General features: G+C 31.4%; 4 protein-coding genes across 31 annotated transcripts; 3 read left to right on the top strand and 1 right to left on the bottom strand.

The window, feature by feature from the left end:
* Nucleotide 1: 1 nt before the first annotated feature.
* LOC121125128 (glutamate carboxypeptidase 2) lies at nucleotides 2-2,811 on the top strand. The gene is made up of 5 exons (XM_040720244.2): nucleotides 2-201; nucleotides 259-567; nucleotides 647-1,323; nucleotides 1,377-1,834; nucleotides 1,887-2,811. Exons 1-5 carry the CDS (start codon nucleotides 32-34, stop codon nucleotides 2,649-2,651), a joined length of 2,379 nt encoding a protein of 792 aa, XP_040576178.1. The 5' UTR covers nucleotides 2-31; the 3' UTR covers nucleotides 2,652-2,811.
* On the bottom strand, nucleotides 2,645-26,864 carry LOC121125135 (lysophosphatidylserine lipase ABHD12). 27 transcript variants are annotated; one of them, XM_071891413.1, is made up of 10 exons: nucleotides 26,362-26,444; nucleotides 26,023-26,181; nucleotides 24,698-24,839; nucleotides 17,314-17,430; nucleotides 12,111-12,265; nucleotides 6,460-6,578; nucleotides 4,110-4,269; nucleotides 3,901-4,049; nucleotides 3,617-3,843; nucleotides 2,645-3,554 (listed from the first exon to the last, which is right to left on the bottom strand). In XM_071891413.1, exons 5-10 carry the CDS (start codon nucleotides 12,167-12,169, stop codon nucleotides 3,183-3,185), a joined length of 1,086 nt encoding a protein of 361 aa, XP_071747514.1. In that variant the 5' UTR covers nucleotides 12,170-12,265; nucleotides 17,314-17,430; nucleotides 24,698-24,839; nucleotides 26,023-26,181; nucleotides 26,362-26,444; the 3' UTR covers nucleotides 2,645-3,182. The 27 variants fall into 27 exon arrangements, with proteins under 27 accessions (XP_071747514.1, XP_071747518.1, XP_071747512.1 ...); XM_071891417.1 differs by lacking the exon at nucleotides 24,698-24,839 and adding an exon at nucleotides 9,801-9,861 and having other exon boundaries at nucleotides 26,362-26,379; XM_071891411.1 differs by lacking the exon at nucleotides 24,698-24,839 and having other exon boundaries at nucleotides 26,362-26,406.
* On the top strand, nucleotides 17,576-19,118 carry LOC121125136 (uncharacterized). The gene is made up of 5 exons (XM_040720264.2): nucleotides 17,576-17,715; nucleotides 17,776-17,873; nucleotides 17,946-17,978; nucleotides 18,042-18,653; nucleotides 18,724-19,118. Exons 2-5 carry the CDS (start codon nucleotides 17,783-17,785, stop codon nucleotides 19,008-19,010), a joined length of 1,023 nt encoding a protein of 340 aa, XP_040576198.1. The 5' UTR covers nucleotides 17,576-17,715; nucleotides 17,776-17,782; the 3' UTR covers nucleotides 19,011-19,118.
* LOC139906487 (uncharacterized) lies at nucleotides 19,277-23,478 on the top strand. Of its 2 annotated transcripts, none has more exons than XM_071891425.1 (3): nucleotides 19,277-19,420; nucleotides 20,136-20,238; nucleotides 22,842-23,478. In XM_071891425.1, exons 1-3 carry the CDS (start codon nucleotides 19,277-19,279, stop codon nucleotides 23,405-23,407), a joined length of 813 nt encoding a protein of 270 aa, XP_071747526.1. In that variant the 3' UTR covers nucleotides 23,408-23,478. The 2 variants fall into 2 exon arrangements, with proteins under 2 accessions (XP_071747526.1, XP_071747527.1); XM_071891426.1 differs by having other exon boundaries at nucleotides 22,845-23,478.
* Nucleotides 26,865-27,204: the final 340 nt, after the last annotated feature.

Below are 27,204 nucleotides of genomic sequence, written 5' to 3' on the forward strand. Positions count from 1 at the left end.
AAGTAATATTTCATTTATTTTACTCAAGAACATGGGGGCAGAAGGTTCTTCACCTCCGATTACTGTCCCTAAGAAAAGGGTAAATCCTTTTTATGAAATATTCAAGAAATATTTCCCATTTCTGGTTTGGTGTATTCTTGGAGTTGGACTCGGTGTTGGTCTTCATTTTATTATATACGGAAATCAGATACACTTGATTTCGTAAGAGATTAAGTTTAGTTATATGATTTCGGTAATTTATTCGTTCTGAATTTTCAGGAAGCAGAACCATGATTCCTACAAGAGTGACAATCACATAACCAGGCATATTTTCAAAAAAATTGATCTTAAAACCTTAGAAAAGTACAGGAATTGGATAGCATCAAACAAGGCTGCAGATCCTGATGAATCCACCATCTCAAACTGGATAATGTCCTCCTTTGCTGATCTGGATTATTCTTATACATCCAAATATAATGCACTTCTATCATTCGAAGATCCTTTGAATCCCTCAAAGATTGATGGTATGGATGGTGCAGGCAATATTATATTTAGCTCAAATAGATTATCGAGTAATCCGCATTATGTGTAAGTATATTGTGTAGCTTATCAAATTATTTTACATATATTTATCAAAGGGACGAAAACTTTTTTTTTTTTTCTAAAGTAAACCTAATATATTATATTCGGCAAAAAAGTCAGTAGAGTCCAACAGTTTGGTCTATGCTAACTATGCTCAAGAAAAGGACTTTGCATATTTGAGAAGTATTGGAGTTGGCATATCCGATAAAATATTAATTGCTCGTTTTGGAAAAATATCGATTGGAAGAAAAATATCAAACTCTCAAAAATTTGAGGCTAAAGGTCTTATTTTGATAGACGATCCTCCTGCCTATACAAATGACCATAGAGTGGAAATGAGTTCAAAGTTTGGTTCTGGTCTTTTAATTGATGATTATGGTCGAGGTGATCCACTTACACCAGGGTGGTCATCTTTAGATGGTTCAGTAAAATTAAAGTTACTGAATCTATATTCCTTACCTCACATCCCTGTTCATTATATCAATTCTGAAATTGCTCGGAATATTATGTCTAAGCTTGGTGGGAGAGACACTCCTAAGGACTGGATTGGTAGTATGACCGGGCTGAGATACAAAGTTGGTGGTGAATTTCTGCTCTCTGAAGAACTTGAGAGAGTTAAGCTTCAGGTTCATAGCATCAATGAAATACGTAGTATCAAAAATATAGTTGGAATGATTAAAGGATCCGTAGAGCCAGATAGGTATATCATATTCGGAAGCAACCGAGCTGCTTCGAATGATTCTCCGAATGAATCCTTATCAGGTTAACTTTAATATTAAGTGTATTTAAATATCTAATCCATATAATTTGTATAGGTATATCGGCAATAGTAAAACTGGCAAGATCGTTCTCTGAGACAATGAAGAGGTACAATTGGAGACCGAGAAGAAGTATCCTATTTGTCTCTTGGGGAGCAAAAGAATTTGGATTACTTGGTTCAACAGAATGGATTGAAGAGAATTTACCATTATTGAAAAATCGCCTTGTGGCCTATATTAATTTAGATGAATGCTACTCTGGGTCTTTAATGTCAATCAAAGCTTCTCCAGGAATGTCCAAAATATTATTAAAATCATCTAAAAAACTAAAGGACCCATTCGATTCAACAAAAAGTTACTACGATTCCAAACTCAAAGATCTCAATGTAAGACAAAATCAAGGGAATACCGTAACAAATTTTATGGAACTGGATAGTTTCTTTATTGATGATTCTAACGAAAAAAGTCCAAGAGACTTTTTAAGAAAAGAAACTGAAGATGATGGTTTTTTCGAGGTATTGACAAATTATGTTTAATTGCAATTTAAGAATAATTATATTATGATAGGATTATGATGATGAGGACGATTTATTGAAATCTGCGCAGAGACCTCTTAGTTTACTTGGCTCTGAAGGAGATTATTATCCTTTTTCATTTTTGTCAAATACTCCTTCAGTGGATATACGGTTTATAACTCATCAAGAAACTGGAAATAACAATTTTAATACAAATACTAAAAAATCCCCCTCTTCAAATGATCTTAAGAACTTACAACTTTGTATACGCTATGCCTCAGATGTTATGAGGAACTTTGCTGATTCAGTTATTTTACCATTTGAACCAGATGATTATTCATTGATTCTCATGGAAGGAATCAATTATATCAAATCCAATCTCACTTACTCCAGACTTTTTTCATCCAAGGATATTTCATTGAAATATCTAGAACAGAGTATTTCAGAATTTACAACCGTATCTGCTAATTGGACAAATTACGTTGCATCTTTAGCCCCCGAACAAAATCCCATGATGGCAAGAATGATAAATGACCAAATAGTTCAACTCCCAAGACTATTTTCTCTTCATGATGATCATCGAAATATAACGACCAACATCTTGTTTGGTCCAGATATAGATCCATCAATATCTGTTCCTTTTCCTAGACTGAGATTACTCATTCGTAAATTATTTATATACTCGGAAGAAAACATTGGAGAGGCTAATACGGAGACAAATCCCAGGATAGATGAACATATTTTTAATTTGAAGAAACACATAACAGAGCTTTTTATTGCAATCAAAAATGGAATTAAGCAACTTAAACCTTTTTAATTAATTCGTGTTTATAATTCAGTCTATTTGTGGAAATAATTAACATATATTTTGCATAAAAAATTATAATTTTATCAGTTAAGATACGTGTATAATATATAATTTATTAATATGTATTGCATAGCAACCAATTGAATATAAATAAAACCTTCAAAATACATTCATCAAGATAATTATGTATGATATATATTTGCAACAAATTAGGATTGGATGATTTCATATCAAAATATAAGCACATATTTGAAATCAACGTAAAATTTTGCAAAAAAAATGGACTAACTTTTAGGTGGATTATTATTATTTCATATTCAAAGGTTGACTCAAACCTATAAAATACTATTAGTACTCAAAAATTCAAATGAAAAATTCACAAAAATCAGATTTGATAGGAAAAAAATAAAGACAGATTCTTGATCAGCTCGTCAAGTACTACTAGTATTGAATATTATATTTTAAAGATTTTTTTTTTGTTGACTTGTGTAATACATAAATTAATGCAATTAAAATTCTATAATTTAACAAAAAAAATAATTAATGCATTGACCTTGTGTCATTCCAAGTATCAGATAAACAATTAGTTACAAACTTTCCAACAATTTCTGGCAATTCAGGAGCGGCATATATATAAATATGGCCATATCCATGAACACTAGAAAAAGGAATAAACTGAATAGGTTTTGCTTTGGAGGACCGATGTTTGAGAGCAGTTTTAAACAACTTTTGACCAAGTTGAAAAGGAACCACAAGATCATCCTCAGCATGTAAAATAATGATGGGTATTTCAATATTTGAAATCAAACGATCAGACGCAAAGCCCACATCATTTTTATCCAAATTTCCCGTGAATAACCAATCAAATAAAGGCATTTTCCTCCATAGGAAAGACATTGGATGAAGCTTAATCTATATAAATAATATATAAATCCTAATGAATGGAACTAATTTTTTAATGAAAAGAAACATACTTCGTCATAAATATTATTGAAAGGTGACTCTAAAATAAGTCCCTCTGGAGGATTGTTCGTCAAACTCATATCATTTACAAACTGAGTGGACACAGCAGTTCCTAGGGAATGCCCCCAAATAAATATGGGAGAACTAGCACATTTGGACTGTACATATTTGTATACTGAAATTGCATCTTGGACCACACCGGTTTTGGTGGGAACGGCAGGACTTGAATCCGCATACCCTAAGATAAAGAAGCGAATATAAAACCAATTAAAGTAGGAGAGAGGAGAATAATTACCTCTATAATCAAATGCAATCACATGATAATCAAGATTACTTAATATTTTATAAATTTCTATTCTATGATCTCGTCCTCTTGAACCAGTGTTTCCATGGAGGTATATAAATATTGGTTTGCCTGATTGAAAGTGTGTTTCAAAGGATTTCCTAAAATGAATAATTAAATAATAGGAGTGAAAAAAGTATATATTTTAAATAAAAACTTACTCAGATATAGTTTCATTTGGACTTGAGTCAATAACGGACTTGGGTAAAATATGCCAGACCCCTACTTGAACACCAAGATCTGTTTCTAAATAGAAATTCCGCGTTCCTCGAAGTCCTTCCTTTTCAGGAAGATCAAAATCCACATTTTTAGGCCACTTGACTGCAAATTCAGGAAGGTCTAAAATAAATATTTGTAGAAACGTGTTTACATATAAAAAGACTCGCTACCACCATCAAATCTCTTTATTTTATAAAAATCAAATTTGTGGTGCACCAACATAAAAACAATATTGAACAAAACTCAAGAAAAGCATTTAGCTTGCTTTTTGTGTTACGGGCCACATAAGTAATCTAATGTAAAGGCCTAATATGAAATCACAAAGTTTCCTACGATTAAAAGCCGTTTTAGGTGCAAGAATTTCCTCTTTGGATTATTTATGGATGATTTTTTTTTTTCAAAAGTCAGTCTGGATTATCTACATTAAATTGTTTTTTAAACCAATTAATTAACTTCAATTTCTATTAATTAATTATTATGATTAATCCATCGGGAGGCCCACAAATCCCACTCACTTAAATGTCAAAAAAGAGGATATGTGGCCGAATAAATGTCAGTTTTAAAACTTTGCTGTATTAATATAAAAGATTATTCATTGTACCAGTTGTAACTTGTTTTAGTAATTTGTACAAGCTATCATTTTTAACGTCTTATTTAATTACAACATTAGTCATTATAATAAACAACTACTAATTAATGCAATCATTTCATTTTGATTGATTAAAATCACTTAATTATGATGTACAGGGTTACCTAGATAAATATTTTATCATTACATATTATATGTATAAAGCAAATATGACACAAATTATTCCAAATATTTGGCTAATTGTTGTGTCTTAGTTTGCAAAAATCGAACAGAGTCAAATTTCCAAAAGCTTCAAGGAAATGTTCGCTTTTTTAAATTTCCCATTTCAAAAAATCCAAAACAAGTGGCAAGAAGAAAAAAATGAATATCAAATCTTAAATATCGTTCTCAATGGAAACTGCTGACCATTCTGTATGTGAAAATCATTTTGAATCATAATTCCCTTTCCATAACTGTTCAACCAAAAAGTATATTAATAATGACAGAATAGTACTTTACTCATTCACGAGAGAATAGGAAATGATTCTCCAAAATCCTTCAAATATTAATACCTCTAGGGGACCAACAAAGTAAATTTGGACCAAGATATCTTTTTTCGCTAATAATGACGTTAGCCTTCGATGCGCTACTTGGTATAATGATTTACACTTGAATCAGAAAGAACTGGCCAGGAGGAAGGGCGTGACTCGCACACCATCCAAAAGGCATTGGAGGAGCTTGGTATGACCTCCTACAAGTTGACTGTGCGTCATCTGTTGAATGAAAAACAGAAGGAGGTCAGGTTGGCCCACTGCGAGACTCTGCTCTATAGGCTCAAAACGTCCAAATCAGGTCACACCATCACCATTTCTCAGATAAGAAAGTATTCACTATTGAACGCAATAGGAAGTGTCAAAATGACAGCTTGCTCTCCACGTCCAAGGACAATGTCCCCTATGTGTACAAGTCAAAGAACTCCAGCTCCATCATGGTCTTGGGCGTCATCACCAGCTCAGGGAAGGTCATGCCACCATTCTACTTCGAAAAGGGAGAAAAGGTCAATTCCCGAAGCCCTACGTGTGGCAGCAGGACTTTACCCCCTACCACACCTCCAAGATCAGCCAAGAGTTCATCAGGACCAACTTTTTCGATTTCTGACCCGCAAGACCTAGCCCTCCAACTCTCCCGATTTCAATCCGTTGGATTACTACTTCTTCTATGGAGAGGGAGGTCTGCTCAAAGCACCACAACAGCGTGGAGAGCCTGAATGCAACCATGAAGGAAGAGTGGGCGAGGATGTGGAGAATGTCTGCAAGAGCTTCAGGGCCAGGATCGAGAAAGTGATTGCAACTGAGGAGAGTCACATTGAATGTCAAACAAATAATTGTTTTTTTATTGCTTACATCTCTATCTAGTCTACAATTTTAGAAATAAACTTTTGAATTTTGTCCGGATTTATCTCGGCAACTCTGTACTATAATATAATTGAGAACATTTGAACTTTGTGTAATGTGCTATAAAACTTGTCAATTAGTCATGTTTATAGTCTGGGCTGGGACTCCGTCCTACTCTGCCAATATTTCTGACCAGAGTAAGCAAACCGCTTCATTTTTAGATCTTTAAAGTGAATGAAACTCTACTTCTGCACATAGAAGAAATGTTTTTTGTGTGCACATTTGTTTTGTTGTTGACGCACCAAGTACTCTATAAACTGATTTACTTACCCCAGGGAAGAAAAACAAGATGTCTTTGAATTGTAGCAGAATTATGATATATTACTGGGATTATTATGAATAAAATGATTAAAAGTAATAATCCAAAGATTATAATTTGTTGAGTGGACCTAAGGAACATGATTATTAAGATATAATTAATGGAGGCATTTATAATAAAACAATAGAAAATAATATGTCAGATTGTATGTAGATTAGTGATTTTTTAGCCTCTGGGTCCTGTATTTTTTTGGATTCAGAAACATGGTACAACATTTTATCAGATTTAACTACTCACATCGTTACCTTCTTTATAGTTATCTTTCCTCCAAAAATAAATAGAAAAAAGACCCAAGATCAGTTGTAAATAGTTAGTCAATTCGATTGTTTAGTACAAGAATTTAGAATGTGCTCACAACCATGTAGTCTTAGATTAATAAACTAATTATTATGTTTCTATTTCAGTTTCAGCGGGGAGTACAAGTATTATTTTGGACGGGCACGTCCCTCAGATGCTCTACCCTACCCGTAGTAACAGCACTGTGTTGAAACCCCAATACCCCAATCCTCAAGCGTTACGCTCAATTTTAGTTTGTTTTTTTTTGGCTTGAAAATATATAATTTTTTTTTTTAAATTTAAAACGTTTATTAAAATTAATATAATAATAGAAAATATATATATATTTCTGAATTTTTTTCTCTCAGTAATAATTCCATACATAGCGTAATCATTCTTATATCTTTTCACACTTACCAACAGGATTCAAGGACGTCCGCAGGGGCTTGGATTTTGGATGTTTTTTGAAAAAAAATTAAAATTCTTGGAAAAAAAAATCCAAAATCCAAACAATTCCAAAAATTACATTTCAAATATAAAATTCTTTGAATTTTTTTTTTCAAATATTAAACTTTTTGGAGAAAAATTTCAAAAATTCATAGCTATTCACAGAAAATTGATTTTTTTGGAATAAAAATTAAGAAAAATTAAATTAAATTTCAAATATTGAACTTTTGGGGGGAAAATTAGAAAGACACCACCTCCTGCGGACACCCCTGGGGGTGTTTCAGATGTAAAAAAAGTTGCAATTTGACACATTTTGTTTGATTATATATAAAAGGGCGTTTTTGGGTATGTTCAATATGCGCAAGAAACAGCATTTAAGGCCTAAGTTTACTTTTTACAAATGTTCTACAAATGTCAAATACAAAATTCAATGTGTGTCATTGCTGTGTATACAAATTGCAATGTATTTACGAGTTGCAACTAGTATAAGCACATTGTACAAGTGTCTATTTAACATTGATCAAAGTAATTAGTGTTGTGTCGGTCGTTATTTATACCGCGGTCTAGTCGCACGCACTTGTCAGTCTTTAAAGAAGGTAAAATTGATCCCTCGTGACGTCAATGAGAGTGGTTAAATAACCACCCTTAACCTAAATTATTTCGTTATATAATGAAAAAAATAATATTTTTTTACAAGATATGTACAATACATATTCTTATTTGGCTGAATAAACCATCAATAATGTTTTGAAAAATTCCAAGGACCGAGAGTTAAGGAACGGTATCAAGGACCAACACAACACTAATTATAATTATTAAATATAGATTGATACTATCGTTTCATTTTGATCTATTAAAATTAAATGGTTATTATGTACTTATGCCTAATATAACTCTGGGCATTTGAACTATATAATGTGCTACAAAATGCATATATTTTTGTAATTTGTATTAAAATTTGTCAAAAGTGACACCACTAATATAATTATCATCCATGGAATATTCCATTATTGCATTATCCTCTGATCAGAAGCACTGTAAATCCTCTCATACTCTCTGATTCATCTCATTTTTTGGGTTGCAATTTGTACACAACAGCATCATAGAGGCCTGAGAACGGGTGAGTGGATTTGCTTGAGTTTCTAGAATATTGTGTATGATTTGAGAGCCCCGGAACACTGGGGACAATTGTTTAGTATGAAATATAGCCTTTAAAGGGGAAACTACACTAATGAACAAGTTTTTTTTATCTAAACACAGCCCAACCCAGTTTGACCTGCGGGTAACCCGCAGTCTAAACGTCAATCCGCCCATTACTAATGTATACATACCAGGTAGAAAATAAAATTATAAACACTTTACAATTCTAAATTCTGAGGTTGTAAGTATCCGAATTTTAATCATTCCGGTACAAGACATGGGGTCGATTTTTCTGTGGAGCAACATGCAAAGTAGAACTATGCCTCATGGACCCTTTCCTATTGCCCATATCATCTTTTGTGGAGTATAATTTCATAGTTCCACAGGGTATCTTTGTCTGATACTCCCCAAAAAATTGACTTAAAGAATCTAAGAAAAACTATATGGATAATTGGGCAGGGTGTATAGGGCAATTAGGCATAATTCTACTTCCCCCGTGGCTCCACCAAAAATCGACCAAGTATCTATGAATTATCAGTTGTAATTAGACATTTATTATTTTTATAATTGAACTTGGAATGGTGTTGAGTGGCTCTCAAGAACCAAGGTCAGGACTTGAAATTTTAGTTGGAGTGTGCCTTGCACGAATTAATTTTGAGACCTTAGGCCTTGTATATTTTTATACAGTTGATATTTCATAGAAAGCAAGAAGCATTCGGAACTTTTGCAGTCAGTCACTTAAACTACCCGGAATTTTGAATCATTTGAGTTTGTTAATCTCAAGTTCCCGCTATACAATGATATTGTGGGTAGGAAAATTGCTCTTGGGAAAATTGCCATAGAGAAAATTGCACGGGAGGAAAATAGCCAGAGTGGAATGTTTTCTTTGAGGAAAATTACTTGTCATTTATTATTAATTTCAGGTTTAATAAAACTTAAATATATAATAAACATAGATTAATTAGTTTTAAAAAGATCCAACAAATTGTAGTTGCTATTGTGGTTAATTTGGAAACGCAAAAAAGGATTAAAAAATGTTGGTTTTCTTAGTTCCAATCCTACTTAAAGAAAATAACCAAACTTCAATGTACTTTGAGTGCAATTTGAATTTGACTGAATACTTTTCTTAGACGCCATTTTTAACTTATAATTAGTGACGAAAATCGGATGGATTCGACATCAGAGTCATTCTTGCCAATGCCCTTGTTAATTTATTTCCCCCTCTCCTCCCTCATCATAGCTGCTTGTAGCTGATCTTATGAAACGGCATGACGTTTCATATATAAATTGTCAGGGTTACCATGTTGATTTTCGGTTTCTTTTTTTAACATGCCAAAATACACACGATTTTCATCACTACATACACCTAAAGGGATTTACTACTAATATGATGCCGCCCAACACCTAGTATGAATAAGTATAAACAGACCTTTTCAAGTGTATGTATATTTGGAGTTGCTTTTCGGCAATTTTCATTCTAGACAACCTTCCTAGAACCCAATAATAAATAGAAAATCAGAACAGTATCTTTTAACTATAGTCTATAAATATATGTACGAACGCATAGCGCTACAGAAAATGCAGTAATAAGGCAAAGCACATAGGCACACATAGGCGTAGGAGACGGGGTTTGTGTTGGGCAATTGCCCCTTTCAATATAGATGGTATAATCGGGTAAGTAGCCGCTTCGATTTTAGGAGGAGGCCCAATAGAGGAAGAAAATATAGAGGTGACTAGGTATGCAAAATAATGTTCCATTACCTTCAACTGTTAACATTGCTTTGCTTAAGGGATAGTATTTTGCCAAAACAACCATGAATTTAATAGGCTGATTTTTTCCTCCGTTTTTTTTATAATATCTACCTGTAGACCAAACACAACAGCTGCATTAAACTTATCAATATTAAAATATATATTCTCTGTTTGTCTAACGAAGCCAAGCGGCCAAGTAAAAATCCTGGTCACCTCTATATATTCATTTCTATATGTGAAGTACTCACAACGGTGGTATAATTTTATAGACCTTGAAATATACATAGACACATACAAAGGACAAATAGAAAAGAACAACATTTCTTGGCAAAAGGTCATTAAATGAAATATGGAGACAATTTATAGAAAGGCCATAAGAAAGACTTTTCTAAAAATAAAGTATTTTTTTTCAATAAATATTTTTCTAAATATTATTGAAAAAAACCCATCTTCCATAGGATATTTTTCATACTAAAAAAGGTCAAGAAAATGTTTTAAAAAACCACTAGTCACACAAATACTGTTTTTTTAAAAATGTCATTTGATAAAGATTACTGAAAATTTAATGAAAAAAAGGCAGCCCGAAAATATATGATTGTTCAAAAAAGTCATCAAGAAACAACTTTTCTAAAAAAAATTATAAACAATGCCACACACTAGGGATGTTCAGTCCCAAACTTAAACTTTTTGCTTCCCATCTTAAATTTGAAGGATTCCTCAGAATCAGACACACAAGTAACCAAAAGAATCTTTAATAAATGATGTTATCATTAGTGTTGTGTCGGTCCTTATATAAAATAGAGGATCATGGCCCTTACACAAGGTAAAATCAATTCCTCGTGACGTCATTAAGTGTGTTTCCACTTTTTTATATAATATAATATATTATTATAAATAATATATATATTTTTTGCAGGATAATTAGATAATAAACCATCTACAAAAACAATTTAGTATGGAGCGGCAGGGGCATCCGCAGAAGGTGGCCTGGGGTCTGTACCCCCCCCAAATCGAATGTTTGCTTTTTAGTATGAAATTAAACAAATTAAATTTTTTTGTGAATACTTGTGGATTTTTGAAATTTTTTTACAAAAAATTTCATTTAATATTTTCGAAACAATTTAACTTTTTGTTAATAGCTGTGGATTTTTGAAATTTTTTTGCAAAAAATTTAATTTCCTGTTAATATTAGAGACTTAATTTTTGAATTTTTTTTTTCAGAAAAATTATAATTTTGGATATATTTTTCAAAAAAAAAATATATATTCCTGTGGACGCTCCTGGACAGGACAGAATAAATAAGGACGGACACAACACTAGTCACCATAGTGACGTCATCATAACTCTGTTCTGGACAGATAATAATCCCCAGATTAAGGACCGATACAACCCTACTATACAAAAATATTCGTGCAAATTTTGAATGCCCCTATCTACGCCTATGCACACACATATGTGGCTCGTCAACACAAAAGCAAACTAAAATAATTATTCTAAAATTGGAGTGTGGATTACATTTATATTCTTCGATACATTTCCAAGAAATTATTCTAATTAACCCTTTGGAAGTGTCGCAAATTGAACTTAAAGTACTAAGCAAAATTGATTCGTTCAATAAAAGATTGAGAAATTGATATATTATTTTAGATGAAAGGCCCATATCGGGGTCAATATAGGTTGTTGTTTTTTAAGGTTTTTTAAAAAAAAAAAAAAGGCTTACAACAATAGCTACAATGATTTGGTATCTTAAATCATCCCAGGAAATTATATAATAGGACTTTATTGACTCAAATATGTCTATGAAATGTTAGGCTGTATGATGTACCTTATTAAAGTAACTAAATAATTTGAGATTTTCTCCTATTCTTGATTTTTATTCAATATTGTTTTTATGTTGACGCACCAAATATGAATAAAGAACTAAAAATACATATAGCAAACACATGAAGTATGAAAAGAGACTATATTAAATAAATGTTAGACTTACATGCCAAAATACGAGGCAACGATGGCTAGAAAGATACCCAAAGATCTTCTCACAGCCATTTTTACAGTTTAAATTTATGAAAGAGGATATGATGGTGATAAGGTTACTGTTCTGATTGTAGGACAGCCGGATTAATTGTATAGAGACTGTGAAAACTGAAATAAATATATTAAGTAGTAGATAAAAGTACTTTTAAAAAAAATGTAATATCTTGTAATTATCAATAGGAAAAGAAGAAGGTAATCCTTGAATAATTATAACTCGTGAGTAGGGGAGACCGGTGACAGTTGTATCAATTTTTGATCAATTATCCGGGAAATGCTTGACTCAGATACGTTACAATTTAAGACCAAAACCGGTAGAATAATAACAGTTTGAGACGGGTCTAGGATTTCCAAAGCGAAAACCAACAAGACTAATATCCACATAATATGTCTCGTAGGTGCCCTCTAATTTTGCCTTAAACTATTTTGCCTCAAGGATGTTTCGCCTTAATATACAAATAATTTAAGTTTATAATTCGTTATTGTTATTTTTGGGTTGAAACTGTTTTTCCCTTGCATTTTTTTAAATCAAAACATCGAATATTTATTAGTATAAAATGCATTAAATGTTTGTTTTTTCTGTTGAAGTAATGATGGAGCTATGCTCTTGCCTCATATTACGCATGTTCGTCAATCCATGAGTATTTTCCATTAATTCGAATGATTTTGATTACTAACGGAGAAGTGATAAACAATTCTTCTTTTTGAATCGTTGCGGTTTTTATTCATTTTTGTTTTTCTTATCAAACTAATTTTGTCTCTGGTTAGAATTCATTACATAGTGTGATTTTGTTGTGTATACTTTGAAATTTTAGGGCATGATTTTCAACAGAGAACAACCATTTAATGCATTTTATAGTAATACACATTACATATTTTGATTACAAAATTCCAGGAGAACATCAATTTCAACCAAAAACAAACAATAACGATGTATAATTCTATTTTATTTATATATTAAGGCGAAATATCCTTATAACAAAATGGTTTTAAGGCAAAATTACCCAGCGACGTCTGCTATTGTTTGAATCTAGAGTCAAACTTGTATTAAGGAGACAGACAAGGGAAACTGAAAAACGACCGCTGTGTGCAGATGACCTCTTAAACAAGGTTTCTTATTTTGTAAAATATAATTTAGATATATATTCTTGAGGAAAGAACATCTGGATCTTTCAAATTGTTGAATGGTTAACTTTCAATGTTTTATATCAGATTAATATTATGCATAGATCAATTATCAGTAATTTACTTAGATCTGATAAATTATAAAGAGGCACAAACCTCTTGAGAGATGTATTCATGCCAGTGTAAATTAACGCAATAATGATGATTCTCCAAAAATACTTGAGCACCTCAAAATCCTTTCTTTTCCAATATCTCAAGGTAAAGTTTACAAAAATTTGGCTATTCCCTAGGTTTTATGTAGATCAAATAGAACTGTTCCCGGGCTCCCCTACTATACCACTAAGTGTTAACTAACTCTCATTTAACACGAAATGTACACGTATTTGTGACTCTGTTGTTACCTCCAATTTTTAAATAACATAGTAAATGGAGAGTTAAATAGAAGAACATTTTTAATTTGAGAGTTGAAGGAGAAAATGACATGAATTTGGATTTTAAAATATTTTCAGAAGCAAATACATAAAGCAAAACAGTTAATAAAGACGCTGCAAAAAATAAATAACATAAAAAAGTGTCCAAGAGAGGCAAATACCCACGTATTAATTCAATCATTTAATCGGAAATTTAGATTCAATAATTATGAAACAAAAGATATGAATAATATTTGGGACACTAAATAGTTTATTATTACGAAACTAAAGCTGAGATCTATGATATTCCAATCCAGCTCTCACCTCTTTTTTTTTATATTAAGAACTTGATCCGAAAATTGTTTTTTTGGAGGCATTTAGTGTTCGTGTGATGGTAGTTTGTTGACTATGTCCTCACTGATAAGTGTGTACTACAATCAGGACTCAACGGTCATTAAAATGAACACCACCAGCCAACAGGGATAGTCTTTTTTTTTTTACTAGCCCAGAATACTACAAACATTCGACCATTACAAAGGTTTGGTGAAGTAAAATAGAAATTAATTAATATATTTGACTTAAAAATCGTGGCTGTGGATCCACGAGTAATACAGTTTCGTAGGATAGGTATCCATTTAACTGGATAAACAAATTTATTGTAGAAATATTACTTTGTACAATTAATATGATTAGTGTTGTGTGGGTCCTTATTTATTCGGTTCAGTCCAGTCTTAGAACCAGTTCTATCAGTCTTTGGGACCGATCCTTAAGAACGTCGGTCCCTCGAACTGTCAGTACTAGAACTGATTAAACAAAGAAATAATGTTGAGGAACGTTACCAAGGAGCAAACTATATAAGTTTTTAGAACTGATAGGCAGGACTGAACTGGAGGGGAACAAGACTGAACTGGATGGGACTGCTGTCTTCATTCCTAACTAAGGACCGACATTACAGTACCTGAGGATATTAGTCTTTTTTTTAGTACAGTTTGGGCATAGTGAATGTGGGGAGGACAGAGTTAGCATAGCCTAATAATAGGTCCCACCAGAGAAGATTCGTAGGCTCTGATAAATATCAATAAATAAAATATATCAGCTCATCGGAGGGACCCTTAACATGCATTAAAGCGGCCCTGAGGAAGGAGTGATACATATCTGTACAGATTTTCTGTTACTCCAAAATGTCCTATCAATATTTATAATACTTATGCAGTGACATCCTTGAATGTCTTTCCTTAGCTTTAAAAACCTAGAAGTGCCACTGATTCTATTATACGGGAGCTTTCTTTAGATGCAAGGTACTATTAAATTATTAATTAGCTCAAAATACAATTCGTTTAGCTGAATTGAGATACAGATATGGAATTGTATTACTGAGTTTTGCAATGATAGTTTACTTAAAACCTCAAATTATATTCAAATATGTCTATTTTTTTTTAAATTGAGCATAAATTTCGACCTCCGAATGAAAAGACCCATATACAAATTTGGTACAACGTCATAAAACTGATCTACAGTCAGAAAAAATAGTGAAAAATCAAATTATACTTTGACATTTATAAAATATAATCAATACACATTTTTGACCTAGAATATTGATAAAAATATTGTCAAAATTGTTTTTAATAATTTAAAGATACGCTAAATGACTTGCAGTTTCTACCTTTTATTATAGATTCCTATTTAACAATTTACTGCACTAAAGCTTTTTCATAACAATTGAATTCATCGATAATTGCAAGTAATTTTCACAATGATTGATTAAAATTCATTTTTGCAAATGAATTTACTTCAAAGTCGTTTTTATATTTTGTATTTTTTGAATAATTAATAGCTATGAAAATCCATGGTAAAAATTTGTATTTTTTTGTTTATTTGAGGACATTTCTACTGTCTTTTTTTATTTCACTGGACTTATTCTTTTTTTTTTTTTTTTTTTTTGTGTTAGAACAATAAAAAAACTAACTTTGACCACAAGTTTGAGGCCTCTCAGGTCATTTTTTTTTTAAATAAGATATTTAGCATAGATGGAGTTTATCACTTAGACTCAAGATTTATTAAAGAACAAATATGAATCACCCCCCTCCTCACATTTAATCCCTCCCTAAGATGTACTCCATTATTTTCGGTTTCTCTGTCTTATCAAACAGAGAAGTAATATAGAGAAATGTAACCCTAGTTGAAGTGATAGTTGTTGAACAAAAAAGAGGAAGATATATATATGTATGATAAAACAGGGAACCCGCAAATCATTGAACACGTATTAAACTAGAGTTGTGTGTCCGTCTTTATTTATTAGGTCCAGTCCTTCGGACTGATTAAAATAGGAAGAAATAAAGTTAAACTTTGCAAGTTTTACGACTGAAATGGGCCGTCCAAGTCAACTGGATAGGACTCAAGTCTTCAGTCCTAAGTAAGAACTGACACAACACACTTAATCCCTTATAGTTATACTGCAATTTTTGATTCAACATTATATTTGGGACGGGGGTATAAGAAGTTTAAAAATAGTCAACTTCGACACAAAAAGCACACATTTTCAAAATTAGACGCTAAAACTGGTCTGAAAGGCCTCAAATTGGACAGTTAGTTTTTTTTAATTGTCTCCTCCAGAAAAAAAAAAAAGAGGTTTTTGCATTGAAAACAAAGAATATTAAGACGAAAAATGGGAAAACAAGTAACTTTATTCGTGTCAGGAAAAAATGGCACAAAAGAAAAAAGACTCTGTTAGGCTGACGTAGGTTAAAACTAAAATTAATATTATACTTTATTAATAGAATCCTGCCATATAACACAGAGTGCTTTATTTTTAATTCTGTATTCCTGGTTTTAGAAAAGAAAGCCGTAAGGAAGTCACCAGCCTCCCTTCTGCTCTATTTTATTATCTATGACATCTCTTAAATAGGCTCAAAGTTGTCACAAGGGATATGGATCAATGCGAGTCGGAACAGTAAAAAGTCATTATACTGATTTTGTATTGTAAATTTCTAAAAAAAATATTAAAAATATTGAATCCTGCCAGAAATAATACATGGGGCCCATATTTCATGATACTATAATTAATGTCTTGACGACAAGCTACTTGATGCTAAACTAATAAAAATGTACATTAATGAATGTATACATTTTATGTCGGATAAAGGGTTATAACCGACGAACTATATATGGGGGGTTGAGGCCTACATTGTCGTAACTCAAAAATTACAAATATTATCTTATTGCCTATTTGACATGTAATATTTAATGTTAAATATTTAAAAACAGAGAAATTCAGACTGATGAAAGGAATTTATGAAAAAATTGTAAAACACCGTTATTCTTAATTTTGTATTTGATTTACGACGACAATTTGGCTCTCATTCACTCACATATTAGTTTTAAAAAATGGTGTCATCCCTTTATAATTAATCACTTTCCCTTATTTTGTCAACATTATATGGGTAATTGTTTAAATATATTCCTTTTTGAAATGAATATTTCAAATCAGATTAATGACCAAATCTTCCTGTAATGTCCCCTAATAAAGCAATGGACATAATAAGGATCAATTAGTTTGAGCTATAATTTTATAAAGGGGAGTCTGGATATTTTTAGTCAGTCAGTCGATCGACAAGAAGGATTTACTTATGTTTAAGAATTGATCTCCGAAATCTACGTTTTAGCAACATCAAATCTTGAGGAATTGTCTTCTGTTATGTATAGGAGCCATATAATCCTTCCAAGGATTTGACAAAGGAGATCCTATGAAATTAAAAATATTAATTAATTAATTAACTATATTTTGTTCATAATAAGTGTATATACGTATATGAATCAATTACAGGTAATTAGAGATAAATATGAGACAGGAAAAAAAGGATAAAACAATATGTATTTCATATTTCATATGGAAAAACCGAATTCAATAGAATCAAAATATAATATAAATAAAAGGATTTGATAGGATAAAGTCATTCAGTAATACGATCTTCGAAGAGTCAGAGTAATAAATCAAAAGGCTCCAATTTGTTTATATAAAATACCAGCGTAAGATCTTTTCTTAAGTTTTTTATTAACATTTCAACAAGGATTATACTCACTCCGTAGAGAGAAAATGAATATAAACCAGGAAGTACTAATATGTTGTATAGTTCTCGGAGCGGCCGCTCTAATTAAAAGTGATCCCGTACCCAGTGGATACGAAGGTAAGAATGATTTTAATTCTTTAAGACTTTTTTAAAACATCCTCGTAAATTTATTTATTTACCCCTTATTAGGATATGGCGAGAAATCCTTGGGTTTATCAAGATGTAAGTCTTTTATTTACTCTTAGGTTTTATCATAATATAACTCAAACTTAATACTTCTTAAAGACGACCAAGAGTATTCAAGTCCCTATGGTTCTAAACGAGATTTTGATGAGGGTCATAAGGAGGATATTGAACAAGAAAGCATCAAGTATCACTCCCTAGTTAACAAAGCACTCAATACTGCAAAGGACGCGGATCGTTTTGTGGGAGACTCAATTAAGGAACAGGAAAAGTCTCAAAAAGACCATATAAGATATAAACGCTCCGTTGTTCCTTTAGGATCAACAGCCAAGAGAACATTTAAACCTTTTCCACCTCAAGGAGTGGTTCCAGCAGCAGCAGCAGTAGAATCCGCCCCTGGTGTAGCGGCGCCCGTTGCCGGATTACCCCAAACAGAGCCCGTAGCAGTAGCAGAGCCTGCATTAATAGCTCCTCAACCAATACAAAGACAACAGGCTCCTGTAGCGGCCCCTGTCGCAGAAATGCAGGTTGAGAATACTCTTCCACAGGTAGCTGCAACCAAGGAAAAGACTCCGGAATATGAGGATGAAGAGGGAGAAGAACCTGTTCCAACAGAGCCAAAAGGTGAAATGGCCCCAGGGGGACAAGGGGAGATTGATCCCGGGAAAATAGATGAGATGATTGATCTCATGAATAGTCTAAATCAAAAGTTTGGTAATTTTTTTAAATTTCAATCAAAAATGAATGGTAAATGATTTGTTTTTCCTTTATTTACTTTGAATAGCAAAAATGATTGCAAATTGGGATGAATATGCTGCAAATCATGAAACAGGAGGAGGAGAGGCCGGAGCAAGTATGGATGCGGATAGTGGAGCAGGAGAAGGGATGGGAGAAACAAAAAGAAAACCAGCAAAACCCAAGAAAAAGGCTCCAAAACAACCAGAAGAGGAAACGGAATATGAAGCTCCCGAAGAGGAAGGAGAAGAGCCGGCGGCAGGGAGTGGAGCCGCAGCACTTTCAGTAGGCGCTACCAAGATGAAAAGAGCCAAAAAGTTTCCACAGTTATTATAAACCTTGTTGTTAATATTCTATGATAGTCGCGTTTTAATAATATTATTCCTTCATTTCTTATAAAATAATAAGAGAATCATGAAATACATTTTTCCTAGCTATTGATAATTATGATCCATTATTTAATTAATTAATTAGAAGGTCATAAATTGTGTGAAATTTGAGAACTAAAAAAAATAAATATACTTATATACATACAAAAATTTTAAATTATCCGATTTATCGGAAGTTAAAGTACTAAAGGCCTATCTTGAGAGTGCAAGACAATGAATTATAAAGTGATTGGATTGATTTGTACTTCCATCCTGGCAACGGGTCTCTCATTTGTGATACAAAGTCCTAAATATGATGCACTATCCCATAACATGGAAAAACATGACGTTGAGAGTGGAGGCAATATGCAAAGATTAGTAAGAGATGATTTCTTCATTCATTTTGCGTTGTCTTGAAATGACTATCTATGTATGTACATATGTACTTATTCAAGCTTCCTTATCACTTTAATGGAACACACTTTGCAATCATTCAGTAGAAACAAAGTGAATATTAATTAGTTTGCTCAATCTGTCAATCCATTATGTGCTACCCACTATATTTGATTCTTTTACATATACCTAAAGGCAATAAATGTGGCAAACAACGATGAGGAATTTGACTTGTGGGACTTGACAAATGCTTTAATCAAAGGAGGGATTGAAGAAACCGTGATTGGAGCACTACGAAAGGACGGAGGAGAAGACAATGAGAGTGATTTAAAAGCAATAGGTACTGCAATCAAACAAGGATTCCTAAAACTACAAGAAAAGGCGCTTATAGATAAAAATGCAATGGCTAAAGGGAAAGCAGAAGAGAGTCTGGTTCATGTTGGGATTCAAGGGCCACCAAATCATGGTAGACAGATTGGGCAAAACAAATTCAAAAATATTTAAAAAAATTAATACAGCTCACTTTTTCAAAAATAAAAATCTAATCTCTTTTCCCTGCTTTTTGTACATAACCATATTAAATCAATAAAATCATCCATTTGACAATCCATATTTGTAATCTATTTGTAAATTCCATTATCCACTTTTGTCATCACAAATAAAAATTATTCAAATAAAAAATATACATCTTCGTTTACAGGAACGAAGGAAAAGATCAGGGATTGTTGACAAAGATGTAGACATCAGTATGTCGGATATAGATAAGGCAATAGAGAAAATGAATGGCTTAAATAAACAATTTGGTAATTAATTAAGAGTTTATCAATCATAGCCTATGATGGCGTCTGTATTTACTGCAATAATTATTTTCAAATACAGTCAAGTGTTTGAAAGTAATGCTAATGGCCGGATCATTCCACACCAAATGACCACGGAAGTTAAACGCATATCTCAGAATTTGCTGATTATTTTATAGGACGACGTAGATACGACCATAGTGTGGCGGAGTATGTGTGGAGTTTACAGAACTGTAACTTTTATTTTACGTCAAATTCTGCCACAAGCTTAAAATACGTCGTAAAAATTTGTGTTACAAATTACTGAAAAATATTTTTGAGGGATTGTATATATCAAACATGCATTAAATTTACATTTGTGGAATTAATATGCTTTAATTAATCTACACACGAATTTTGAACTAAATTGAAGGATGTATCAGGGGCGTACGCAGAATTATATTTGGGAGGGAGACTCTAGGCTTTGGGATTTTTATTTTAATTGAAAAATTTAAGTTTTCAATTAAAATAAATTTTAAAATCCATAACAATTCACATATAATTAATTTTTTTGAAAAAAAAAACTTGAAAAATTAAATTTTTTGGAAAAAAAAATCATAAGCTCCATGCTATTCACAAAAAAATTAAATTTTTGAAAAGAAAAATACAAAAAACTTGATGTCAAATATTTAATTTTTTGGAAAAAGAATTCAAATATTACAATTTTTAGAAAAAAGTTCAAAAATCCAAAGCTATTCACAGAAAACTAAATTTTCTGGGGAAAAAACTTGAAAAATTAAATTTTTTGGAAAAAACTTCAAAAATTTCACTTCAACTATTTAATTTTGGATTAAAAATTTCAAACATCCATAGATATTTGGAAGAAAAATCTAATATCCGGAACCATTCACAATAACTTAAATTTTTCTGAAAATTTTAAATTTTTCGGGGAAAAAATTGCTAATATTAAATTTTTCGGGAAAAAATTCTAATAAAAAGCAAAAATGCCTCAATTTGAGGAGGGGGCTGCAACTCCTTCAGCCCATCCCTTGCGGACGCGCCTGGGCATTAATGTTTAAATAAGAAATTTGGGAGCCTTTTATGGAGGAAAATAAAAAGGCTAATTTTGCTCATTTTAAACGCCATATCTCTGGAACTAATAAACAAATTGATCTCAATTTTTCATTTTTTTTTTCACATCCTATTAAAAAATTGTTAAATTCTGATATAAATAACTATGTTTTGTTGGAATTTTTGTGCGATTTGTCGTGGAATCATCCTAATCCATTTGTATTATTCGAGGTTTGATCTACGTGTTATTTTCCCATTACAAATTCAATTCCCATTTTTTTAAATTATGTTATAATACATTTCCACAACATTTAGATTGTTGTTTTGTTTTGTTTTTATGATAAAAGAGATTAACCAACCATCTTTTGTTTTGCTCTACGATTTTCTTTGATCGAAAAAAATGAGGTAAAAGTCAACTTATGATAACTTTTAAAAGATTGTTTATCTTTTCAAAATTTAACATTTAGTAAAAAATAAGCAATCTTTCGAAAGTCATTTTAAAGAATTTTCCCCCAATTTGATTTTTTCAATAGCAGAAAATTGCGGTGACCATAAAAAAATGATGTTTAACCGTTTTATCTGTCAAAAACAAACTAAAAATACAAAATGTCTGATATTCTCAACATATGTTGGGGACATGAAGACCAACATAAAAAAAAATTAATTTGGATAATCCAATAAAAATTGAGTTATGAATGAGAAAATAAGTGATTATTTCTTATTGGGGAGTATATTTTGTATTTATAAAACTCAAGCTTATGATCTAAACAAGAATGTTCAAACGAAATATATATATTTATATTTTTTTTCAAATATAATTCATAAATCCTATTAACAAAAAATTTCAAAAACCCCAGCCCTCCCCCTGCAGACGCCCCTGATTATTAATAGTTTATTTGTATTCTCTGAATGGTGACGGATGAATATAATCATTGATTCATAAAAATATACTTTATAATATTGAAATTCTAGATCAGAAAATACTTTTAGATCCAAGTATCGGATACCAAAAACTACAGCCATTCAAGTTTAAAGACATAAACTCAAGCCAGTCATTATATTAATAGATTTTTTTAAATCAAACTACTAGTAATTATTATCAAATGATTAATTTTTAATTGATAACTTTTTTATCTGACTCTCTTGGCTTAGGTTTAAGCCATAAGTGTATTAAAATACTTACAGAAACGAAATTTAGTCAAATCTTCTCAATTGTTTTCATTATTATTTAACAATATTTTTGAAATCCATCTTCTCATGGAAACAGATAAATATGAAATGAAATGAAATTGAAGTCATTTATATATTTTGAATCGATATTATCGATTACTAAGCTCCATAATATTATTATATTTATCCTTCTCAAATTATTATTATAATTATCGAATATCAATATTTGATAATGATGTAACAATGTAAATGACACTTTCAAGGTCCCAGAAATAAGTTCAAAAAATGAGCAATAACCTAATTCATGACCCTTCTCTCCCTACCCCAAACAAACAAACAAAAAAAAACACATTCAAAAGAAATGCCTATAATTACATTTGATATTACAGCAGGTATGGTTGACCTCTGGGACAACTATCACCTTCTAAAAGCCGATGCTGTAAAACCAGAGTCTCCCAAGGATCGTAACAACGATGATGAAGACTATGAAAGTAGGGAAGAAGAAAAAGAAGACTACGAAAGCGAAGAAGAGAACAAGGATCTGAGAGAAGAGAGGGAGAGTGATGAAGAAGTAGATCCAGATGAATATGCAAACATCTCCCAACCAAGTGAGGACTCTATTGAGTCAGACGGCGAAAACGAGAATATCAAAGATGGGGATTCAAAAGAGGAAGGAGATGAGATCCCTAAGATGGATGACAAGGATTCAACGAAAAAAGAAAATGAATTGGATCCGCAAAAGAATAAAAGCAGTACGGATGGCTCAAATGAGAAGTCCAACAAAATGGATGATACGCCCGTTGATAAAGAAGGAGACTCAATAGAGAGTGGAGAAAATGAGGATCTATCCGACGAGGCCGAAAGTGAAGAAGAGTCGGAAGAAGATGAAGACTATGATGGTGGATCAGAAGAAGATGAATCTCAAGATGAAAATGATGAGGATATAGATGTATAATGATTTATTAATTATGATTAGTTTGTTTTTCATCCTCTTAATTAGAATTGAAGTAAACACCCTACAACATATTTTACAAATTAGAACCTAATACTAAGAGTTTCTCTTCTAATCTAGTTAAATGAATAGTTATACAAGATGAATCAGTAGGAACCCCAATGCTACAAATCACATTACATTATGTATAACATTATCTTAATTTCCTATGCTATAGAGGTCATTATGTTATCATAACATATTGCATGGCTCTATTACTGACTACAAACGCCATATAGTGATTTTTAACTGAATAATTACATAATTTAAATACAAAGTTGGGAAAATCTAGAGAAACAATAAATTAAAAATCCTTTCCGGATATATATGTATAATGAAAGTCCTTCAATAAAGAGATATAATTCTGATAATTTTAAAATATGATAGATTGAGGCCCGGTTGAACCACTTTGACTTAAACTTATAGTGTAAACTAATGCCTTCATACATTTAAGTAGTCTTAAAATGAAGCTCGGCGCAACTGATCCTGAGCTCTTTTTTTTTAATTATCTACATTTAACGAAGAATCAATTCAGATGAATTAAACATTTCCCTGTTATGCATCATAGTTGAAAGAGATACCATCTTGGAGGTTCATAATTGATATTTTTACTACATAAAATGAACACATTCCTAATAAATCTTATTGAAACTTCATCAAATGACCAAATGAATAAATAAAAAACTTAATACTTGCATACGATAAACAGTGATATTTGAATTAAGTAAAAGTAATATGTACTGAAAATCCCTATAAAATGTCTAAATTCGTACAATTATTTGCGATTTATAATCGATTAGAGACGAAAAAAGTGGGATAATTAGAGAAAAATATCTTATTCTTTCCATAGTAATAGTTTTGTCCACAATTTGGAAATAAGAGAGTATAACAATGTAATATCATATTTTTAATTGATATTAGGGTCAAATATATAATAAAAATAGGTAATAAAGGGATACAATTTTGATACGACAGTAAGACCTTTTATTTATTGATCGCATTTTGACATACAATAGTTCCAAACTATTTTCCTTAATATGAATGAAAAAGGGGGGCTTTATTCTTATAAAACTTGGCTGTTTAAGTCCCCAAAATGGCCGCCTACATCAACAATGTTGACATCACATTAAAATCCTCTACATCAAATTAACCCTTTATTGCCATCTTTTTTTGGCCCAAAAACTTCATGTATGCTATTGCAAATATATAATCAAAGGTTCATCATTAAACAGAAAAAAATGTCTTATTTCTTACTTATGATCAGATCCAGTGTTGTAAACGTATTGCTTCATTGAAAAAGTTATAAAACCAATCTATTTTTAGAGGTGTCGGTCGTTTTATTGAATAAAATCATTCTTTTATTTTATAGACAGGAGCAATAATAGTCGAGGGAACACTGACATGAATATGGAAATAAATATTTTTTGATAAGAGCGTATTTTGACAATGGTGCAAAATATTTTTCTCGTATTTATAAAGAGAATGCTTTCAATTGAAACTTGAACAGCTCATATCTTAACCATTTTTAATAATATCTTTTTTTTTTTAAATAAAAGATTTAATCATTTAACAATTATCATATCATTAAAAAGAATATGTATAATATAGTCAAATCCGGATAATAGAAACTGCTATTTTTATGATGAAAAGTTGACTACACTCGGATTTTTCTTAGATCCGAACTATAAAAGAAAATCACATTTTTTGGATACTTAAGAGGATTTTGTACATCATGTTTTTTCTGTGCGAATTATATTATGTAGTAAAAAATGGGTATCTGAGAGAACGTTGACTATAACTATTTTTCTTATATCTGGATTTGACTGTATATCTTTAATTTAACGCAATTTTTATAATCCAACATATTATATACAACATACATACACTTTAACACTTAAGATAAAATCAAATTAATTCAATATTAATTCAAATTAATTCCCAATGGGGAAGCTCCTAATGAAACCACATTCATAAACTCAAAACAAGGTCACTTAAAGCTCTCTGGTCATATACCTTAAGTATGAGACTGGTCCTTCTTTGAATCTAATGCCGACTCCAGACGTAGCAAAATTCGATGATTTACGTAAAATATGCAGATGAAAGTTAAATGGAATGTTAATATAGAAGCAGTATCCATACTCATTGTTTAAATTAATATATGTGTTGTTTCATTATACAAACTGGGTGTAATTAAAAATATATATAATGTCATTAAAGTTACAATTGCTCAAATTTCTATATAAAAAATGTAATTATTTTTTTAGATGAGTAGGACATGAGCCGTAAAGTTTTCAATTTACTACATTCCCTTTATTTATAATAGGAAAAAACTCCTTTGCACTCTCGTCAGTCACTAAAAAAAAGAGGGTATTCCATAAATATTTCAGTGTTCTCTGAAAGTTAGTTACTTTGAATACTTTGAAAAAAAGTTCTCAATTGACAATTTATAAATTTAAAAAAATCAATGAACTCCGACTTTTGGTTTTATTTTCAAATACAACAAAAATCATTTTTTATAGGGTTAAATGGTTAATACTTAATATTAAACTTATTTAGTTTTAATTTTTAGAATGACATACCTGCTCAACCAATTAATAAGTAATTACGATTATAATTAACAGTGAGATCATAAAGTATAATACGGTAGCATATATTATGAATTATAGAATGAAGTTCAATTCCAATCAATGACACGAGAAAAACTAACTGTAGAAAATGTCGTTATCACTTATCAAAAACTAAAAATCCATAAGTAAAAAGGAGTATCCTTTTAGTTTTTCTTGAATATAAATATATATAATACTTAAATCGTAAATAAAAATACTGAATACATTATTAGTTATTACTGGAACTAGTCACTTTTAAGTTTTAATCACTAAAAAAGTTCGTTGTTCCTGCTCAATTAATGTCAAATCTACCTTAGCATAAAACTTCAAAACAAAGTAGCTAAACGAATACCACGTGAACCATATTAATTGCTTGTACAAGGTGGTGTTCCTTGCTGCCAGTTTTGTTTTTTGTCCGCTAGAGGCGTTGAATAACTACTGGTGTTGAGACTCGGTACAGCACCGATTTTTTTTTCGGTTCGGTCTTTAGTGATTTTTTCTATACATATTTTTTGGTACAGACGTCGGTCTCAGACCGTGAACCAATATTTTTTGGTCTTACTTTATGAACCGATTTTTTCGGTCTCACTTTTGACCGATTTTTTTCCGTCTCACTTTATGGACTGATTTTTATGGGACCAAACTATACCGAATTCTTCTTGTGGACCAAGCTAAACTAAATTAATTTGTTCCAACAAAAATCATTACAGTCTCAGATCAGTCTAGGATTTCCAGACCGAAAACCCAACATTAACAACTATCTACGCAGTCTACATAATTCACCCTTTTATCTGAACTAACAATATAAACTCTGTGAAGGGGAGAAAAAGTTTGATAAAGTATCAGGAAAAATTTAAAAAAATGATAAAGTGACGTGATTTATACTGGTATAATAAATGACGACATCTTACGTGGGAAAAAGATACATCTACGACCATGTGTATCCTCAAACTAACAGGCGCGTTAACCTACTTTGTTTTAAAGCTTTACGTCAACGCAAATACGATATAAATTATTATTACCTAAATATAACGCCATCTATTAGTAGAATATTAAACTAGTGTCGGAATTTAATAATTTATGCGTGCAACCTCCAACATTAATTATGAGCCTAGATAATTAATTATGCATCAAGGGCGTAGGAAAAACTTAATA

This window comes from Lepeophtheirus salmonis, chromosome 10 (assembly GCF_016086655.4).
Source record: "Lepeophtheirus salmonis chromosome 10, UVic_Lsal_1.4, whole genome shotgun sequence".
NCBI classification, from domain to species: Eukaryota; Metazoa; Arthropoda; class Copepoda; order Siphonostomatoida; family Caligidae; genus Lepeophtheirus; species Lepeophtheirus salmonis.

Coding starts and splice junctions, on each gene's coding strand:
- LOC121125136 (XM_040720264.2), top strand. CDS start 17,783: ATGAATATAAACCAGGAAGTACTAATATGTTGTATAGTTCTCGGAGCG. Junction 17,874..17,945: donor CGTACCCAGTGGATACGAAG/GTAAGAATGATT, acceptor ACCCCTTATTAG/GATATGGCGAGAAATCCTTG. Junction 18,654..18,723: donor TAGTCTAAATCAAAAGTTTG/GTAATTTTTTTA, acceptor TACTTTGAATAG/CAAAAATGATTGCAAATTGG.
- LOC139906487 (XM_071891425.1), top strand. CDS start 19,277: ATGAATTATAAAGTGATTGGATTGATTTGTACTTCCATCCTGGCAACG. Junction 19,421..20,135: donor GAGGCAATATGCAAAGATTA/GTAAGAGATGAT, acceptor CTTCGTTTACAG/GAACGAAGGAAAAGATCAGG. Junction 20,239..22,841: donor TGGCTTAAATAAACAATTTG/GTAATTAATTAA, acceptor TTGATATTACAG/CAGGTATGGTTGACCTCTGG.
- LOC121125128 (XM_040720244.2), top strand. CDS start 32: ATGGGGGCAGAAGGTTCTTCACCTCCGATTACTGTCCCTAAGAAAAGG. Junction 568..646: donor TCGAGTAATCCGCATTATGT/GTAAGTATATTG, acceptor TTTTTTCTAAAG/TAAACCTAATATATTATATT. Junction 1,324..1,376: donor TCCGAATGAATCCTTATCAG/GTTAACTTTAAT, acceptor TAATTTGTATAG/GTATATCGGCAATAGTAAAA.
- LOC121125135 (XM_071891407.1), bottom strand. CDS start 12,169: ATGGCTGTGAGAAGATCTTTGGGTATCTTTCTAGCCATCGTTGCCTCG. Junction 4,288..6,459: donor TCTTGTTTTTCTTCCCTGGG/GTAAGTAAATCA, acceptor TATTTATTTTAG/ACCTTCCTGAATTTGCAGTC. Junction 4,050..4,109: donor CCAAATGAAACTATATCTGA/GTAAGTTTTTAT, acceptor TATTCATTTTAG/GAAATCCTTTGAAACACACT.